The sequence below is a fragment of the Platalea leucorodia genome (assembly GCF_965183815.1).
Source record: "Platalea leucorodia genome assembly, chromosome: Z".
NCBI classification, from domain to species: domain Eukaryota; kingdom Metazoa; phylum Chordata; class Aves; order Pelecaniformes; family Threskiornithidae; genus Platalea; species Platalea leucorodia.
The window spans coordinates 41295310-41316321 of record NC_138858.1 but is presented as its reverse complement, the minus strand read 5'-3'; the positions used below and the strand labels follow the sequence as shown (position 1 = coordinate 41316321).

Below are 21012 nucleotides of genomic sequence, written 5' to 3'. Positions count from 1 at the left end.
GTCAAACACTAGATATTACCAAGGGCATTGGAAAGTCCCACTCTGTAAATTGTCTAAAGCTTACTTAATCCATAGTCTCTCTCATCTGGGTCGCTTTCATGCTTCCGCCATCTGCAGCAGAGGTGTTGGAATATCATAGTCATATGGCTGAAAATGATCAGAGGTGGTGGGAGAACAGGTCTTTCGTGAAATGTCATGATTAGCTGATATCTTTGAAACTTCCATACTTGGTTGGATATGGATTTGACTTCAAAAAATGTATTGCTAGAAGACAAGAAGAGGAAAATAACATCAGATTGAAATGGTTTCGGGTACTGTGCCGAAGATGATATGACAGCACCTTAACTAGAGACATTTCACTAATAGTGGCAAATCTTTCCTTGTCACAAAAAGAGGAAGAAGAACAAAAGAAATTAATAAGTTTGTGCTTCAGCAAAGCACAGTGGCAATCAGCCATTTCATCGTACTACTGTGTATGACTGCTCTGTACAAACACTGAGTCTTACAATAACCCAATGAGACAGGAAAGTATTTTTATTCTTGTTTTCCATATCAGGAGTGAATGATGCCATAACTGAACTTTAAATTTTTTGGCTTCTCTGCCCTGATTCCAATTGGGTGCCTGTACTTGGAAAAGAGACAATGTGAAGAACTTGGCATTTCCATCATTCCCTGGAGACAAGCTACTGCCTCTTTCCCTCTCACCCTCACATCCTCTGAAAGTGGGTGTCAGCCAAAGTCTTCAGCTTAACAGCCTTCTTAGGCTGTGAATAATGTCCATCCGCCCCCCCCCCCCCCGCCCAGTCCATACTTTGCAACGTGTCACTCACTTGAAAACAGCAATGAGGAGGTTCACCAAAAGGATGTTTGCAACCAAGAGGTAACAGGCCATGATGGCAGGAACGATCCATGCTCCTGTCTTGCAGGGAGGTAGCTGGATTATTTTGCCATCTTCTCTGGTTTCATTTTGACCACAAGGAGCTGGGAACAGAAATGCAAAAAAATACAAAATGGGAATGAATCTTATTTTTTCAGTGCTTTTTACAGAAATATTTAAATATTTAAATATTTTTGGCCTGCCTGCCAAAGCAGTACCTTCCAAATAACAGTGGCATTGATGCTTTCCCAAAGAAGTCTGCACTTGCTATCACAGATTTTACAAGCTGCAGTTCTTGTTATTGTGTGTTATTTGCCACGAATATCAAGATATTCCCCTCAGAAACTGCAAGAGACATGTCTGGTGTGAGTAAGCTGCCTGCTTGCATACAGTTAAATATCATGGTACTCTAGTAGTAATTAGTGGCTGTGCAAATAAAACGATCAAAATATTTAATCCTGGGAAAAAAGCTTATGTATTATTTTTTTAATGATGAAACCTTGGTCTTTTTTGATTGATGGAGAGGGATGTGATAAATAGCGTAAGGAAAAGGAAGTACATGAAAGTAAATTAAAAAGCAGACAGTTATTGCTGTGCACTGCACTGCTCCCAGCCCCTCTGGGACATACTCATAATGACCCTCTGCTATTAAGGACTTTTGACTGCATGCCTAGAAACAGTGGGGGAAATAATCAGGTCTTTACTGTACCAGGTAAATGGACATGTAGGCAGCAGAGCTGCCACCTCTTTCTTCCCTGAATGCTTTGGAACCAAAACTTTCTCAGTATTAATGTTGTAGAACTGAAGCAAGGGGAGAGAAAACATTGTGAAATAGCTTTTCTTGCTTATTCTTTTACATGCCTTCATGTGCTCTGGTGGGTCATCTGCAGCTGAAAGCGTGGGTTCAGTTTATGTGTTTCTAGCCTCAGTCCTGGTGGTCCTAAGTACCTTTGTAATCAGCCCTTCAAGAAAATAATTGAAGAAGCAGCTTACATATACAAACCATCTTACTAAATTTTGTGCAGCACTACAGCTAGATTCTCCTCATCGCCATCAAAAAGAAGTTTAAAAGTGAGGAATTTTCAAAGTGCTTGGCCCTGGCTTAGTTCCTGCTGATATCAATGAGAATTTCCTACTGACTTCACGGACAACAAAGTTTGCCAATGCTGTATGTTTTGTAAAATTCCACACTATGTCAACAAATCCATGATTTCCATTACCAACTATTACTTCTTCTCAAAAAGGTCCCTCTGAGGATGGTTCACAGAGCATGGAATTCAACTGTGGGTGTCTGTACTGGCAATCGTATGATATTATGTGTCATTTGGGTACTTGGTTTCAGGCACTACGTATAGCTGTTAACTATTACATATAGAAATATTATAGCCATATGGGACAGAATAACAAATGATACATCAGCTTCAAAGAAGAACTCTCCCAGAATATTCAACTCATGGAAAAAGAAATGGCAAAGCCAAATACAAGCAATATTACTTTTACAAGCAGCTCTGTTGTGTCTGGACCCATGGTGTCACTAATCCTTCCTACTTACAAAAATACATTTTATTACTGGGCAGGCTGAGAGTACGCCATTCTTTATTTCTCAGAAAGCATCATGTTGCAGATCATTTTAAGTTAGTGCTGATTTCATGCTTCCCGCACTGCTCCAAGCAGTGGTTTCATTTAGACATTCAAAATGCCATCTGTGAGCTGCTGTGAGTGTGGGGCTATGTGCACTCAGCCTTCACCCAGCAGAAACTGGGACATTCAATACCTCTTGGTATCAGCACTCAGTGTGAGACTTATATTTCTGTTTGTGTGGAAACACTAACTTGCTCACATGTTGATTCAGAGCTACAAAGTATAATACAACACACTACCAAAACCCATCATGATTTCACCAGTAAAGGAACAATCACTCTATCAGTTGATGAAACCTATTGTCCTTTTGTGTGCTGAAGAACGGAAGAAATAATGTCTTTTGTAGCAACGAGAGAAATTGGTGAAAAGCATATTTTAAACCTTAGATCAATGAGAGAAAAAACTCAGCTCAAAGTCTGGTTACAATTCTATTATCCCATTTTTTTCTATTAAATCAAGAGAATTTAATCTAAAAAAAAAATCAGCTTTGACAACTACCAAGACAAAAATGATTTCTCCAGCTTTATATGCCTACAACAGAGTATTTAGAATGCCATTAATACATCCCCATCGGTTTATGCCACACAGTGTTGGCCAAATTAGACCTCCTACAAAGACAAGTTCCCATAGTCTATTCTATACATGCATAGATATTAAGCTTGTCCTGAAGGTTTGCAAAAATTTTTCTCTTTTGCATGTTCTGTTGCAGGAACAGTTTTTAAATAACAAGGGAATGCTAATCTCATGCCTTACTTTATGGAGAACTAAGCCACCACTTAGTCTTCACATCTTCAGCTGCATGAAAAAATGTATGATATGTGTTCAAAATGCAGAAGCCTGTGTTCCACTGCACATCATTGAACATCTTCTTCCATCTTTAAACGATAACATTAATTTTAAAGCATTTTTTTCCACTATTAAACAAACTGCTTGTTTAAAATAATTACTCCCCGGAAACTAGAAACTGAAATTTCTCTCTCTGTGAAAAAGGACAGAGGACTCTAGCAGGAGTCTAAAAGTAGCAATGATATTCTTTTTAGATAATGAAGATACTTGTTTACATTTCAGAAATCAGAATTCTGTCTGTAGGGTTCAAGAAGACTTCGTTATGGTAACCCAGGACAGTTCACCTCCCCCATCCAAGTGCGTAGAGTCCCAAGCACATTTTATCTTCTTGTTGCAGTAGACTGGGGTAGTTCACCCCCCTCCTCCCGTGTCTGCATATACCCCTGGCACAGGTACCACTGTGACAGCCAGCTGTGGATCTCAGAATTCAGACAACAGCACCTGCATTACATCAGCAAGTTTGCTAATGAGCAGAACAGGACATTGCATATGCATGATATGTTAATCAGCGCAAGTTTTATTATCCACCCCTGTGGTGCTTTCCCTTGAGCTTCACTCCTGAGCAGGGCTGCACTGCACTGGGTCTCCATTTTATCAGTGCCGGTGTCCTGGGGCTCCCACCGTGGTCACACTACTCTTTCCATAAAGCCAAAGCTTTCACTTGCTGATTGTTGTGCTTCATCCCTAAGGGATCTGCACCTGCCTTTCATGTGTAACCATTTTAATTATGTTTGGAGAAATGCAGTAATTTTTGTAGTATGTGCAGTAACATATTGTGATAATGAAAACATACTCATCTTTTTACATTATAGCCTTGCTTTAACAAAAAATACGTAGAGTACTTAATTCTAGTGAAATGTTTTGCTGAAGAAAATTCTGTTATCATAACTATATGCCTATTTCAGGTAACTGAAAAACCCAATCATTCTGATACCTACAGGCCATTGATAAAGGTCGGACATTAAGTCCTGAATTCAGGCTTTAGAAAATAATAAATGGCTGGAGTTTTAATTTGAATTACACACATTAACTTCATTCAGCTTTCAAATATTGCATCCTGACATCTGTGGATGTACGTGTTTTTTGCATCTCTTGTTTCCTTTTTCACAATCTCCTCTTATGCTTATTTTTCCTTCTTGGCTCCCATTTACAGTTTCCTGTATGGGCCTTTCCTGCTACATACCTAACCCTTCCTCTTTCCTGGCCAGCAAATAGTTGCAAAGAAAACAAAGAGCAGTAACGCACACCTCTGTGTGTTTCAGGCCTAAAGCAGCTGCAGAGCTCAGGAAGAATTTGTTTCCCTGCTATAATTACTGTCATGACATGGGCACTGCTCATTTTTACTGTGTATTGGGTGGAGGGCTTGGGAAACAACGCTTGCAAATTTCTATGTCATGACTCTTCCCCCAGCTGCACCCTTCCAAAGTAGTTGTGGGAAATAATGGAGAGAGGAAAGTGCATAACTGAACAGCTTTGTTACCAAATAGCCTTTTGCCTTTGATGAAAACTTCTTATGTAAAAAATGCAATTTTTACAATACAAGTTGATTTGTTTGAAATCACAAGAAACTGCAAAATGGGTTCATATGATGACAGTTCTAAAGAATAAGGAAACCAGTAAGTGCATATTAACTAACAAAACAACCGATCTTTTTTTTTAATTCAAGTCTGGACATCTTAAATGCACTTTCATCACCCTGTTTATGGGTATATAGGCACCTTCCAATTTTGATCTGCACAGAACCCAAAGGATGTGGAAGCATTTTTATAATTTTTTAATCAAATGTCTCAGTAATCTTACCAGCTTGCCAGGCTGGTAAATATTGAAAAAAGTCTAAGCAAGCTGCCTAGGGCTGTCCTCTTCTTCACTGACAGAAAATACTGAACTCTGGGAACTCTGAATCTCACACCATTGCTCTGTTCATCAGCAGAAACATCCAGGGAATTGAACAGTGTCTCATTACTTCAAAAAACTGGCTTTAACTACAGCATCGTGACCTTAAATGTTGCCTCTTGCCCTCAGCCACATTAAAAATTACTTTGAAGCATCTCTCCAATCTGCTAGTATTTTGATCATAATTTATAGTAAATTCCTGTATTTTTGTTCTCTCTAGTACTTTCTCCCTCCTCCTCTCCCCCACATTAAAAATATCCAACCAAATGGAACCCAAAATATAACCTCAGAGGAATGCTAGGAAGGGGAATACTACTGCAATTCAGGCCAGAGAGACTTTCAAAATGGTGTGTAGGCTGTGCACAAATTTTGTCCTCTGCCTTTGTCTAACAATGCTAAAAATATTGCCTCTGCTGCAGAGCTGCAATACAGATGCAAAAAAAAAAAAAAAAAAAAAAAAAAAAAGGCAAAAAAAAAAGCACAGGTATGATTTATTCTGTTTTGTGCAAAGCTGCTCTATTTGTTCTAATTCCAGAATGATCCATGCAAATGACAGCCCTTACAGGAAGCTCCTACAGAGACATGAAAAGCATGAAAACTCTAAGATCATATAGAATTTAGTATAAAATCTTAATTTGTACTAAGAAACCTTCAAGAACTTCAAAAAAAAATCTAACAAACTAAGAAATTAGAAGAATTTTTAAAAAGCCTTTTATAGTAATTATACTTTCCTCTTAAGTTCATTGGATAGTTAAAACCTGTGTATAATTGTCTCTTGTCTTCTGAAACAACTGCATTCTGGTTACTTGGCATTCCTCCAATACAAGTGAAAGAGAAGGAGGCCCCATCTTTTTCTCTTAAACTATGTAGGTTTTTCCAATAAGAGAGTAGGCAGAGGGAACAAACAGAACTCAGACTGATCTTCAGATTCCAGATGGCACTTGAAATATTGTCAGCTGGAAAGAAAATCCAGATGCAAATCTGACATGTGAGACACTAGGCAAATCTGAAACACAGTCCAAACCAAAAAACCCAAACCCATGTTGGCTAACAGCACTCTCAGTTGCTTTGCCTTCTGAATGTAGGAAAATGTAAGGTCTGCTGCTGATTTTCTACAGGTGACTGCCATTTCTCAAGTTGCTGTTTATGTCATCTAGCTACATTTTTTACAAAGCAAACTCACTTCCTGAATAATCCTTTCCTGTTCAGTACTTCTTATATACTTCTCTATCCATAGTATTCTGGAGGGGCAGAGAGCTTGGTAAGGTGAAAACAAAGTTCTTTGCATGTGACAACTGTGCTGTGAATTTTTTTTTTGCTAAAATTGCCAGTAATCATAGCGCCAAAGTAAGTGAGGTGAACTGAAGGAGAGGTTTTACAGCGTTTGTGGATTTCCTTCCAGACAGGCATTCACTAAAGCAGCTAAGTGGCTGGCTGCTGCCCCATGGACCCCATTAGGCAGCGCAAGGCTCAGCTGGATTAGGAAAGACTGCCTAAAAGTGAGACAGTTGCATACACCATCACTAGTTCCCTGACCCAGATCCACCTTCCTCCCCCAGCTAACACAGCTGTGATGAACTATTAGTCTGAGAGGAACTACTTTGAGACTGGTTTTGCACTTTTTACTGAATTTACCTGAAAATTTGAACACAGTTCTAAAAGACTTACTCTGCTTTTTCTTTTCCCCTTTACAATTGGTTGATAGTCAGGAATTTGTAGGAATGTAGTATTTAGGTACATCACTGATAATAAACGACACCACTGAATAGTGTGTTCATACTCCCAGAAGTGAGGATATAATTCTGTCCCCACTTTTGAGTTGAAGTGGAGATCACATGCCAACAGGACAATAATGCACACTCCAGTTAACATATGTATTTAAAAAATGAAATGAATACAGAAATTATGGGTAAAAAATGTAAATGTATATGACATACATTATTTTAGAGTGAGGCATTTAGCTAGTATTTTAACAGTGCAGTGTGTTGAGATAAAAGTCAGAGTAGACCCACTGGATGGACAGGCTGCCAGCTGATGAAATGGATCCAGACATTGCATCTGGTCAGCCTTAACGGCATGCTTCACAAATCAACAGAAAGTGAAAAACAAAAAGAAAAATAAGTTAGAAATTTTAGAGTAGCATACTTTTTTTGTACATTTCTCAGACACTAGGGTAATCTCCAGGAGCGTGGCTCAAATGTATATGCAGTTCCAAGATCAGCACTTTTATTGAATCCCAAACATGCAAATAACGTTGCAGTAGTAAAGGCCAAAATATAAAGAAAACTGCAAAGAAACCCTTTTGGTTTGCTCAAATGATAGTAATAAAAAATATCTGCTCCAAGCTATAAAGTTCAATTGCAGTTTAGATGTAGCATAACAATTTTAGAACATGTTTATCTTATTTGAGAAAGTACAAACACTGTAGTACTCTAACATGAATACTGTGGCTGATTTAGCTTAGAACAACTTGGAAAACATATAAAAAAACAAATTTCTAAATAGTGAAAAAATATAAGTATACTAGTAAAACCTTTTGGGTACCAATCAGGTAATTTTGATTATATAACATCACCAACCATTTGCTCATGCTCCCAATCTATTCCAGAGGTAACATTTTTGAGACAACTGAGCCTCAGACAGACATGACATATTGCATGTATTTTGTGCTGAAAGAGTGGCAGATTCTCATTCCCTGCATCATCTGTCTCTCAGGAAGGAGGAACTAGGTGCTGCTTTTCATTTTGGCATCACCACTTTTTCTGCAACTCCTAGTTGCCTTGACACGAACAGACTAACAACATGTGTACGCTTATACCTGGAGTTGAAACCATCAGGAATTTTGCTTTCCCTAGGCCTCGGAAGTAATTACGCTGTGTCTTTTTGCAAGGTTTAAATGTTAGGCATCTGAATAATACACAAGACTATCCCTAAATCCTCGTGCAAGGGTGTGGAGCCTGCCACCCTCTTTTCGTACTTAAAAACCATGCTTCATTCAAAGACACTTTAGTTTCTCAGGTTTTGGGGTTCTAAACTATAATCAGCACTTCATTAAAAAAATACCAAGAACTTTTTATTCAGCCAATTGTCATGTTTGTTGCACTATGGTAGTTACTTAGTACAACATCAATAAATGGCCACTTGTAGAGGGACAGACAGAATTCTGCTTGTGGAAGGAAGTCATAGTTTAACGGGATAAACCTTTATCCCTCTATTATGCTTTTGGAGCAAGATGAAGTTTTATACCCCCAGCTATTATGCCTTTGGAATGAAATGAATTTTTAGAAAGAGAAGAAAAGGAAAAAGGATAAAAATGAGGGAATCAGGTAAAAAGCTAAACTCAGTGAGAAGCTTTGTGATTTTAGGTATTTGCATGCAATGCAAATGCCTCTGAAAATGAAGTGGAGAGTAAACATAAAAAAAGAGGTTTCATCTGTATCGACAGTAATGATTCTGTGCTAACCAGAAAGAAGAAATGAACATGGAATTGCTGAATTATCTGCCATGTGATATGTATATGTCTGTCCATCTGAAACTCTGTTAAGTTGGGGGGATTATTGGTGATATAGATACATTTATTACCTTAACCAGCTCAGGAAAAATCAACACCTTTTTTCCATTCAAGCTTGGTCAGTACTGAACAAGCAGAAGATAAATTATGAAAACACTGCCCTTTCCTAAGGTGGTACATAGGATAAAAAGGAATATCTTAAACAGAGGTTTAATGGATGCCATCTGCCACTGGAAAAGATCCTTCTAAATGCTGCCAAGGCTTACACATATTTAAGTAGGAATGATGAACATCAGTTGCATGTCACTGTTTGCTAAAGATACATTGTCTGTGATTCTTAGTTTGTTCATCTACCGCATCATTTCTCATGACCACCCCTCTCCTTTGGCGTAATGCACTGGGTGGCACCAGGAGGTTTAATTTAAATAGAAAACTGGCATTTTCCTGATCGCCAGCGAAATGAATCCTGAGGAGATAGTATAGGAAATACTGGCTTTCATTCTGTTTGCACTGACGTGAGCTCAGTCTTGCCTTCCAATAAATAAATAAAGCAAAATTCTAATAATGGATCTACTGTCTCCAAAGAATTGCATCACATGGTTTAGCATAAAGGTGGTGGCAGTGAGTAGGTAACAGAGAAAAGAAAACACATTGGATTAGATCCTCATGAAGTGCAGGAGCTGAAGGTCTAACCCAGTATTATTAGACTTGATGCTCAGTATGAAGTTACGTAGAAAGTATTTAGGTCTAAAATCAAACCAATGAATGAGAAAAAAAGAAGTGACTTTTTATGTCCCAGGTATACCAACGAACTCATGGTGGATACCTGTGAGGGTGCCCCTGTCACCCAACTCGTAAAAAGGAACCATTTGAAATGTTCTTTATATGCAACGTAATTTAGCATTACAGAGTTTTGGTTAAATAATTGCGAAGTTATCCCAGAAGCGTGTTCTGAAACTGACATCCCAATATTAGCTAAAAAAATATTTTTGTGACCATTCTCTGTGATGAAGGAGTTCCTCTGTCCTGAGCCATTTATTGAGCACACACACATGATCTAATAAGACATCATCTGATCAAAGTTGGATACCTGACTTTGGAGTATGAGAATCATAAACTTGCTTACGGTCTATCTGGTCTGCAAACACTTCCCCATAGATCATCCAATAAGGCATGTAAAAAATGTTTTTCGCCAGCTTCCATGAAGGCTCCTCGTTGGGGAAAAGAATAGCCTGTCTTGCGACACCAAAGCTCATCAGAACCACCAACATGATGATGACAAAGTACATCATGTCTATCATCTGAATTTAATGACAGGAAAAGAGAGAGAAAAAGAAAGAAGGGACAAGAATTAGAGGCACTTATTTGTCCATATTCCTATTATTACATGCTGCAAAAAAAGTCTCTAAATCTTAGAAACAGAACTTTCAAAAACAATTTTTGAAAAGCCATTCTCAGTTTTACACATAACAAATTTCATTTTCAAAGAAGTGAAGCAGTATTATTGTGTCCTTGGTTTTACCCAGCGTTTCTTTTAAGAACAATTTAAATGTTATGAATAGGCTTGAAAATACAAGATACCATCTGGTCACGCCAGTTGCCTGAACAAGAATATAGGTTCACTGGAATCAGCAGCCTGGTCTGGGCAAGGGTCACGAGATGATGTATTGTTTATAGGCACCTAGTGGCAACTGTACCAAAACAAAAGGGCTGACATGATTATTTTATTCACTGGTAGTCATTGTCTTGGAGCAAAGGAAGGAAGCTGCATATAACATAAGGAGTAACGGGTGGCAGAACAGCCTGTTACTGCAACATAAGGGACACCATGGTGGTAACCAGTGAGAAAGGAAAGCTGTGATACTGGCTGGACTAGAAATCAGCTTGGTGGGGGAGTCTGACAAAGGCCATATTTTAAAAAGATAAATGCAGGTAACACAGACACTCAACTCTATTCTTCTCCATTGTTGAGGGCCTCATTAGCATATGCACAAATTTAATTACTGCTTGCAAACAGTGCCTACCCATTCAAAATGTTCCTGGAAAAAGTGGGACAGCAATCCTAGGAGGTGCTGAACAGAGGCTGAAGATTAGAAGAGGAGCTGTGCTAGAAAAGACCCTCTAGAGAGCAGAGCTGTGGGCATCAAGCAGGTACAGCAGAAATGCTTTATAACCCAAAATGAGTGTAAAAAAATGGGAGTCCTGTTAGCAACCTGGTAAGATCCCTTTAAAACCTTTAGTTACAGGTTTACTTATAGGTCTTTAGTTTTTGTTACTACAGAGCTGTTTTTCACAGCTTTAGATGTAACTTTCGTCTCTGCCCAAAACTTGACCCAAAAGTCCTCTAAACCTTATGAGTTTTAGTCCCTTCAGTCTCTGCATTTTCTGGCTCAGCTGCATTCTGCCTTCCTTGCGAGGCAGGCGTGCAACCAACCTGCACCTCAACCCATGGCTTTATTGCTCTTTGGGGGACCTGCTGCAGTGCAAGAGCAGGGTTGCTCATAACAAGAGCTGGTGGAAGAGAGGACTCATTTGCAGCAGACTGATCTGGCACTGCTGCTGGGGTTCTTCAGTTTTAAAGCACAAGGAGAGAGGCCTGAGGTCAAAGTAACACTGGGAAAGTATCTAACAGAGAAAAGGGAGGGATACACAGGAGCAAACAGAAAAGGATATTCTCATATTTACTGAGAGAGAGAGGTTGTAGGAGAAAGACATCTGTAGGGCAGCACTCTGGTAGGAGAGACTCAAGGAGCTGGAGAGAAGGAGCTGGGGACAAGTGAAAAAAAGCAGGGGAAAACAAAAGTATTGAGGTTGATAAAAAATGCAGGAAAGAAAGAAAACAAAAACTGGGGACATGAGAGAGGAAAATAAATGCCTTAAGGAATTGAAAAACAAAAATGTAAATCACCAACATTCCTATGTTATTCAGAGCATTAATCTCTCAAGGAAACCTGATTGAAAAGGAATTCCAGATCATTGTACCTCAGAGAGCATCCTGAAATGGGAAAGCTGCATAATTACATTTAGTTCTTACTGCTTTTAGGGAGGGAATTTGGAGATGAAACCTGGTTCCTCCTTTCTTCTCTGATGAAACTTTGTTTCAGGCAGAAATATATAACATGACATGATGCAATATAATACCTATTTTAAAATGTCATGCAAGCAAATAAACATAATGAATATTTGGTGGCAATTTAAGACAATTTCTTAAATGCTCCCAGTTCTTTTTCATCAGGAATCACACAGGTTTGACCTCATGTTGCAAGAAATAAAATTTTCAGGGCTATTTGCTATTCAAGCTGCATATTAGCTTTTCCCTCCTTCAGTTGGGTATCTTTCTAAAACCTCAGTAGCTTGTCTGAAATCCAGTGAAATAGATAGGTGAGTTTCCATTTACTCTAATGGACATTGTATCAGGCCCTTTGGCCAGTAGGGTCAAATTACAATTGCTATTTTCACAAGGCAATGGCTATTTCAGTCATTCTGAAGAACTCATTAGTCACCTATTTTAAAAAGTGATAAAATGAGGAACTGTTGGTGCAGTTTTATAAACAAGCTGGCTCCATTTTCCCTTTTTTGTTTGCAGAGAAGCTGAGAAAATGTAGACATTCCCACAGAGTACAGGAACTGATATTCCTCTGAGTCTCTTGACATGCCACAGTGATTTCATTTCATTCCCACATAAAAGGGGAGTAAATCTATCACTGTGCAGAGATTAGAAAAGCACACTATAATAAGCATATTCTGTAACTGAAATTAGTAGATAATAATAAACTTGGCCATTCAGCTTCCTCCTCCTATCTTCACCTTTGCTTTAGCCCATTGCTTTTAAACCACTCAAGTTCATTCCTGCCCCTTGCTTAATTTCACTTGCATATTTGTTCACAGTGCCCAGAGGTAAAACCTATTACAGGTTATTTGTTGTATACCATGTAGAGGCAGGTGAAGAGAAAGTTCCTGAACGCTGGAAAGATGGAAAGAGTCATCTTTTTCCTGCAGAGTCTAAAACTTAAAATAGAAGCTCAGGATAAAATCTCAAGTGTTACATATGGTCTGTTGAGGAACTCAATAGCTGTGATGGGCTTTCTCTGTAGAAATATGTATAACCAGCTTGATGTTCTCCACCGTACTGGATGGCACTTGCAAGACCATGAAATGAAAAAGACAGAACCCAAGGAGGTAAATGGACATGTGATTTAAACAAAAATACACAAGGGAGCTCATTGCAGCCTGCAGCAAGCAGGTGCAACTCCCAGGGAAGTCTGTTCATGATATAAAGGGGCTGGCCATTACACAGGGGAATAAGTTGGCCAGAGAACAGATGCAAGAGGCAAATTTGTGTAATTCAAGCCAGCTGGGCATTGCATGTCTGGGCAAAGTGGATGTGTCAAAGTTGCTGAGTGCATGGATGAGGCATGAAAATCAAATAATAGGAAGGCACAAAATAAAAGAACTTCCCTCCTTTAACAGTTGCCTACACCTTCAGAGTGCTCTGGTAGCTAAATTCAACACCCTCTGAATGGGTGCTGAGCCTACAGAGGCTAGTGATTTTCCTGCATTTGTTTTCCACAGAAAGTGGAGTGAGGCTTGACTTGTTGTACACATGCAAGGATGACAAAGGAATGGAAATTATATTATTTTCCTGATTCCAACCACTTCCTTTCTGTTTTGACCCCAGGAGAAAAGTAAACCACTGTTTATACTATTGGTGAAGCTGGGCTCCTATCAGCCATCCATAACACTGACTGCTAGAAGTTTGTTATTCATGGCCAATCTGTTTATTATTGAACTGGTTTTCAGACTGCCTTTGATAGCACCACATCTTTGAAACATTTTGTGCATGGCACCTGTGAAAAACACAACAGAGTAGGAGGGCAGTTGTTTTTTAGGAGTTTTATATACTGTGTACTATGTAAGCCCCAGTGACCACCAGATCCCTTGATGGAGGGACACAGTTCAAGTGGGGCAGGAAAGAAACAGATGATAATGCAGTGTTTTCTCTTTGGTCTTTGGTCCTTTCTCTTGTCCTGCTGTCCTTTTACAGTAATGTCCAGCAAGAACTGTTGAATGTTTTTACTTTGGAGCTCTACAAAATCCCTCCCATCAACATCCTATTGGCTTCCTTGAAGGAAGGTAGTGCACTTCAAAATCCTGTTTGCAGGACATAATGATTCAACAACCATTTTCTTTTATGTTTTCCCTCTATCTCTTTTTTTTTTTTTTTTTCTCATTAAGCTGTTCTTTCTTTGTCAAACCCACCACTGTGGGTTTGGAGTTGAAAGCTGGTAAGTTGAAGGGGTAAGACAATGCTTCTGCAGTCACCTGTTGTGTAGGGAGCCTAACTGGACATATATTTTGCATTTCAGTTTTATACCTGCTTAGAATCATTGAGCTTCTTGTGCCTAATGTAATATCAAGGAGGGATTGTAGTCCATGCATTCATATATGTCCCCTTTTCCTATGATGATGAAGAAGGAGGTTGGCTGGGTCTTTTCTTTAAGGACCATGGTAAGGCAAACACAACAGACAGCCTGTTTGGACTTGTTGATTATTGTCCACATAGCAATCAGACAGCAGTAATATTTGTATTTAGAAAAGTTAATGTTCAGTTTACTTTTTTTACTGAATGCCAGCTGCAAGGGTTTTTTATTCTATTTTTTTAAATATAAATCTTAAATCCCAGAATGCATGAAATAGCCATGATTTACACAACAAAGGCTGGATAACTGCATATAAAACATGAGCATATGTATTAGCTACATGTGCAGGTACTCAAATCAGGGACACGTGCATGTGCATTTGTAAACTCAGCCATTTTCTATGAGTCGTATGAGTAAAATGCTGCTTTAATGCAACATTTCTACTGAAACATAAAAAGAAAAAGCCAAAAAGTCAAAAGGTGTACATCTGGCAGCAAATATCTCTTGGTTCCTCCTGTGTGCATTTACTATTACATAAACTATTCATACTCCTGCCATGTTGTGCACATGTGATGTGGCCAGGGATAGAGGCTGTAGTTATGCAAATGGATTTCTCATCTCACAAGGACACACCTGAACAGGAAAGACAGAAGAACATATGGATATGGAGCAAACTATAGAAAGGTCACAGTCTTAATCAGAACCATTATAGTTTTGAACATACCATGCCTATTACAACACACTTTCTTTGAGAGTCTCAAGGTACCAAACACTTTTTTTTTAACCTTAACAAACCACCCTCCTTTACAACTAGTTGAGAATTAGCATCCTTTGTATTTTCTGCAAATGAGGCACAGAGGTGTAGGATGGATGGCTTTGCTGTTGAAGAGAGATCTTAGAGAAAGACAAGCAATACATCATCTAACAGAACAGGGAGAGTCTAATCCTCAGTTCTGGAGGTCTATGCTGAGGTTTTGATTCAATAAGGCACTGATTTCTAGCTTACATGAAAATGCTACTGTGTAAAGCAACCCAAGATAAATCTGCAGTGATGTTACTGGCCAAAGATGTTGAGTCAACAACATGCTGGTAAAACACAGAAGAAATACACCAACTTCTCTTACCATTTTCCCAATCATCATAACATATGGTCCCAAATACTTGTTTACTCCGAAGATGTCTAATAACCGTATATACCAGTAAATGATGTTAACACAGTATATCACACGGCCATCACTCCGGAGTGGCAGATCTTGCAGACGGAGCACCATCCCAACGGAGAACAGGAGGATAGCTATGAGATCAGTAACGTTCCAGTACTCCTGGAGCCAAACTTTTACTTTCTGTAACAGTTTTCCAGGCTCTGACATTAATATCTGAAGGACAGAGGACATGGAGAGGAAAAGAGCTGAGATGTCTTAATTTAAGCTTGAAGAAACCTATAGTAAACAGATATATGCCACACAGGCCAAAAGCAAAGCGATGATAGGCTCCTATTATATAAATATCTCATGTACTCTCTAATTTTTTTGAGAAATCTTCCATTTCAGCCATTCTTAGCTTGTATCTATGTGCAAGTTACTTAAAAGAAAAAAGACGAAAACCTCACTCGCTCTGAAATTCCCATGAAATCAGAAGAAATATACGTATATCTTGCTGTTTTTCAAATTTATTGACCCTACTTAGAGTCTTGGAACAGAGGGAGAAAGATAGAAAGATATTTCATCAGAAAATTCACATTTGAAGAAGCTGTAGATTTAAAGAAAATTATTCTAAAATTTGTATCAAAGTGTCAAGAAATAATTAATAACAATAATAAAGATCTGGATTTAGTGTTTAATCCAGAGAGATACTAGCTACTACTTGGACCTGGTTTTGGAAATTACGTTCCACAGCTGAGAATATAATTCACAAAAATAATTAATCTTACCTTATGAGTTTATCGTCATTCTATTTGCAAGATCATTTGGGAGACTTGATTGTTTTCCTGAATTACTGTTGAAACTATTCCTCAAGTGATTTCTATGAATAATTCCTAGCTTTTAGTGAGTTAACAAGCTGTTTGTTTTAATTTTCTATATTTAGCCTGAGAACATTTGAGCAGACTCATACAGTTCCTTAAAAAGATGAATGCCATTCTTATAATTTTCTTATAATTCATTTTCAGAATGAATTTTAGGCTCATCTTCTGTGAACAGTCTCTAACATCTGCTCAGAAATCCATTCTGACAAACGTTCTTGATAAACTTGTGGAAAATACAATTTGGGGTGAATGATTAGACAAAAATGGCACACATGATTCCTGCCAGCAGCACCTACTGAGCCAGTGGTGCTTTGTCTCCATCACCGTTGCACAGTCCTCGTGTGGCTACTGCCACTGTTTTCCTTTTTCTTTTGGTTAGTGAAGTACACTCATTATAGGCCACACAAGTAGTGTCTTTTCCTCTATTCTTTTTATTTACAATGTAGAGTTTACTGTACAGTGTTTGAAATCTGTCTTTGAAGTCTAAGTGGCTGTTGCAAGACCATTTTTAGTCTAGTCCTCAAAAGCAATCGCCACAGAAAATACAAATGTAGATGGTAACAAATTCAGCCCAGGGGCACAAATGTGCTGTTTCAGCTGAGGTCAATGGGACTCGCACCCACTCACATCAGGACTGAATTTGGCCTCTGGTGTCATTGTGGAATAAATGCGCATTTGGCTAAGTGAAAAGGGCACAACAGTAGCTGCAAGTGGGAGACAGCATGAGGGGCAGGGGATGGCAGAACAACTTCACATTGCCTATAGATTGAGTGACAGCTTAAATGCTCCGTCTCTGCTCTACGTGTCTGCTTTAGCATCTTTGGGGAGATGCATGCTATTGCTTGACATAATTAGCAAAAATTTTCAAGATTAAAAGGGGGAAATCCTATTACAAATGTGCTGCAATACTCAATGTGGATCTAAATTTTCCCCCAATTATGGCTGGTTTTATTTAAAGCCTTTGCATGAGATACTTGGACAGACAGAACAGCTGTAAATTTTAAATGAACTCTATTTGGGGTGGGATGGGGATTTGAATGTGGGCTTTTTGGTTGTCAAGCTGTCATCATGTCTCTGTGTCCATTCTGTTATAGCATATCTCCTTTTCCTCATACTTCAGTTTCTGGGCCACATTTCAAGGAATATAGCTGAGCTTTAAGATATGTCAGAAGACCACCCCATACTTGTGAATGCTATTAAACGTGCATCACACAGAAATCTGAACAGACAAATTCTGTGGGAGAAAGAGAGATATTCTTGATTTTAAAATGGAGGAAGATAAATTTTTTTTAGTGCTGTGTTTTTAAAAATCCATCTGCTTTTCTGCAAAAAAAGTGCAATTTTATAATAAGCCTGTTCATCAAAAATTATCCTGAGAAAAATAATAAAAACAGATATTAAAATGAAAAAAACCCACACTTATTTCTTTTTTATTCTGTCTTTCCTGGTTGGGGTGATTTTACCTCTCTCATCTTCTCTATTCCCAGAGTGAAAATGTATGAGATGACAATCCATTCCTGTGTAGATGGCCAGCGATCCATCTTCACTAACACTATGTAGTTGAACAACATCAAGTAGCCTATATATGCCAGCTGTAAAGAAATAAAATTAATATCAATAGTCTATATATATATATATACAACTGAGCCTGTTTCTTGGGTATGATTTGATATTCCTAATTCCACTGTAACCAGAGTTAAACAGACAAAAGAACAATCAGACAATGTTCTGGGTTGTCTGAAAAACCTCACATTGAATCACGTACAGTGTGGAATATGCAAAATACATGCACAAACGTCCTCTCCTCCAGCTGCATCTGCTTCCCCAACAAAATTGTATTAATGCAGTCCCCCTGGATCATCCCACAGCAGTGCGAACTCTGATACCCCTATGGTGACTACTAAACTAAGTTACCTATGTGAAGATTTCTCCCTCATCTGCTTCTGACATCTTTTACTCCTCTAACACCCCTCCTTTATGCTTTTTCTCCTTGTTCACCTAGCCTAGGCTGACTCTGGTATTCCAAATCCTTTTTGCACAATCCTTGCCTGGAGCCCAGAAGGTCCTAGGTGTTGCTAGAAATCTTCCTACCCAGTGCATTTGACCTAAACTATACCGTGATTCCTTCCCAAAACACTGCTACTCCTACTCACATTGCTACAGCAAGTAGCCAGGCATAGCCATGCATTCATTTGCCTTGTATTTTTGGAAAGTATTTATGTATAACTGGTTTGCTTTTCCTTCTCTAATATATCTACCTTCTGGCCTAATTTTTGATACAGTGGAAAGTGTGGATTGTTTTTAGTTTATTTTTCCTTTCTTTCTACATGAATGTAAAGAAATGGTCAGTCAAAAAAAACCAAGACAGGCAAATTGCATCATCAAGTTCATAAAACTCAGAGAAACTTGAGTGTTACGCTGGAGCATGGGCTGTAGCAAGGGTGAATGGCTGTGGCTGGGGTCTGTGGTGACCAGAATCCAACTGCCTGTCTACTTTGCCTTTCAAACAGCAGATCTACAAGAAAATGCATCTCAAGGCGAATTTAAATCAGAGAAAAGATGATTCAGTTCTGTGCATGAACATTTTAGTCATTGTGGCAGAAAGCTTATTCCATACATCTGTATTTCAATAGTTTTTCTTTCTCAACTGCATGTTACTCACAACTATTGTGTACTTGGTGTCAGACTTAACATGAAACAACCACAGAGGGGCTTGAGACTTTTGGGTAGGATTATTTCACTGTTCAGCACCTCACAGAACAGGATTTATAGTCCTGTTGTATTTGTTAGGAACATCACTTCTGCTCTGTGTAAAAGCCATGGGGTTCTGGCTTTTCTTCCAGTTGCTGGTTTGAAGGACACTCGAGAGAATTCTTTATGTTGGCCATAACGATCAGTACAGAGAAGAGAGCCAGCTGAACCACTGCTTCTTGTCTACATAAAACAAGGAGGAAATTATCTCATTTGTCTTTCAGTTTGTGTGTGATGATGGATTGCAATGCTCAGGTCTAGAGATTGGTCTTCCCTTAACAGTCTTAAAGGTAACGGAAAGCAATATTGACTTAGGTCAGCATCTAGGGTGTCAGCTGAGTTAGCAGAAACTCTGTCTGGGCAGGCAGAACTGGACGCACACCTCCCTAGCTGAAATAACACCTTCTACTATAGTGCAAAAAGCCAGGTGATACTGTCACCTAACACCCCTCCTCTTAGATCGTATTGATTATTAATTATCAGCAAATCTTATTAATTTGGTCTGACCCAGCAGCCTTAGGCAAGCATTTGCAGTTAGTGTGGAAAAAGAATAGGGACATTAAGGTTACAAAGGTGACAGAAACCACAAGACTCTTGGTGGAACTAGGGGCTTTTGCTTTTTCTTTTTGCTTGGCCAAAAAAAAAAAAAAAAGAAAAGAAAAAAAAATCATCTTGATTTAAGAATAAAATGATGATGAAACTGCACCACTTTAACCCAAGAAACAAGCCCTTCAGATAGTGAGTGACACCCTCCTTCTTCCTCTCCAGACTTGCTCCTGCCTTCCAGGAGGATGTCCTGATGCCACACTGTGGTCAAATCTCAGTACAGCTGCCCACACTGGTACTCAAGATTCTTTGAAAGTGCTACTACACAAGTAACTGAACCCTCTTTTTGTTGTTTTCACATGGCTTGACAAAGAGCTAGTGGCTGCCATTTTCACCCTTGAGGGCAGTACCTGAAGAAACTAAGGAGAGGAATGCCTGCTAGGAGGTTTCTAGGTGGGTTGCTCCCTGTCCTCCTACGGATGCTGCTCCATTCTATAGAAAATACTTGAATACTCATTATGGTAAGGGACAAACCTGGAAATTGTACCAGCAGGAGAGTGCTTCAAGAGGGAGACCACTGTCTCCTATTCTCACTGATTGCAATAATTAAATGATCATAAAGTGAAGTGGTCGCAAAATGCGAAACTTAGGGCAAAGCTGTTTTGATGTTTAGAAGATGACTCTCACTCAGGGTTCAATTCCCTCTGCGGCTATTCCTCCTCAGAAGAGGTAGAAATGTGGCCTCTTACATTGTGCTAGCATCTCAACCCAAAGCTAGTTGTTAAAAGGGGAAAGCCATCCTCTTCTCCTCAAGCGATCTGTGAGATGAAACCTTTGAGTTTTGGTTTTCAATGTAACAGCCACAGAACACAGTAGCTGAGTTTTGAACCTGCTGCATGTCCAGAGAGAAAGGCTAAAGTTTTTTTGGTTAGAGAAAAAGCTGTTTATTTTCGCTCATCTGTTGAGCCAAAATGTTACTTACTCAAACATCCCCCCATTTAACCCACTCTTGTGTATTTTAAGAATGAAGGTGGTTATAGCTGTAGAGTAATAGCAGGTAGGTAGGTATAGAATAATCATATTATTTTAAATGGCATACAATAGCCATAAGTATAGTCACTTTCCTTGCATTTTGTACTGTGGAATGTAAAATTTGGAGGATTTCTTTTGAAATCTACGATTAGTATTTCTGCCTGTGTGCTTGTAAAAAGTGTGATAGCCTGTGCAATTTTAATCCTCATCTCAAAGTTGTTTTGCTTTTTGTCTCCAGGAGTTTCTCAGTATACCCAACTGGTCAAGCACTGCAGCCAGAATCAACCTTAATTTGCTCTTCAAGTTCACTGTAGCCAAGATCCAGCTTTAATAAGTGACTTTGATTGAGACCTGCCTCAGGACATAAAACCGTAGGAACAGGTTTAAATGGAAATGCAATATTGATCTTTTTCTCCCATTTCAGAATTGAACTAACAGGGACAGCCAGGATGCTTCTTTCTGTATACAGTGT

The 21012-nt window shown here is 38.9% G+C and overlaps 1 protein-coding gene across 2 annotated transcripts in view; it reads right to left on the bottom strand.

Moving 5' to 3' along the window:
• The window catches only part of TRPM3 (transient receptor potential cation channel subfamily M member 3), a gene marked incomplete at both ends in the record, with an annotated part of 429209 nt that overhangs the window by 10884 nt on the left and 397313 nt on the right, over nucleotides 1–21012 (bottom strand). For both annotated transcript variants that reach the window (XM_082335729.1, XM_082335730.1), the window contains 5 exons: nucleotides 65–264; nucleotides 831–981; nucleotides 9895–10069; nucleotides 15313–15564; nucleotides 17675–17803. In XM_082335729.1, coding sequence (XP_082191855.1) covers nucleotides 65–264; nucleotides 831–981; nucleotides 9895–10069; nucleotides 15313–15564; nucleotides 17675–17803 — 907 coding nt within the window. The remainder of the gene's footprint in view (nucleotides 1–64; nucleotides 265–830; nucleotides 982–9894; nucleotides 10070–15312; nucleotides 15565–17674; nucleotides 17804–21012) is intronic.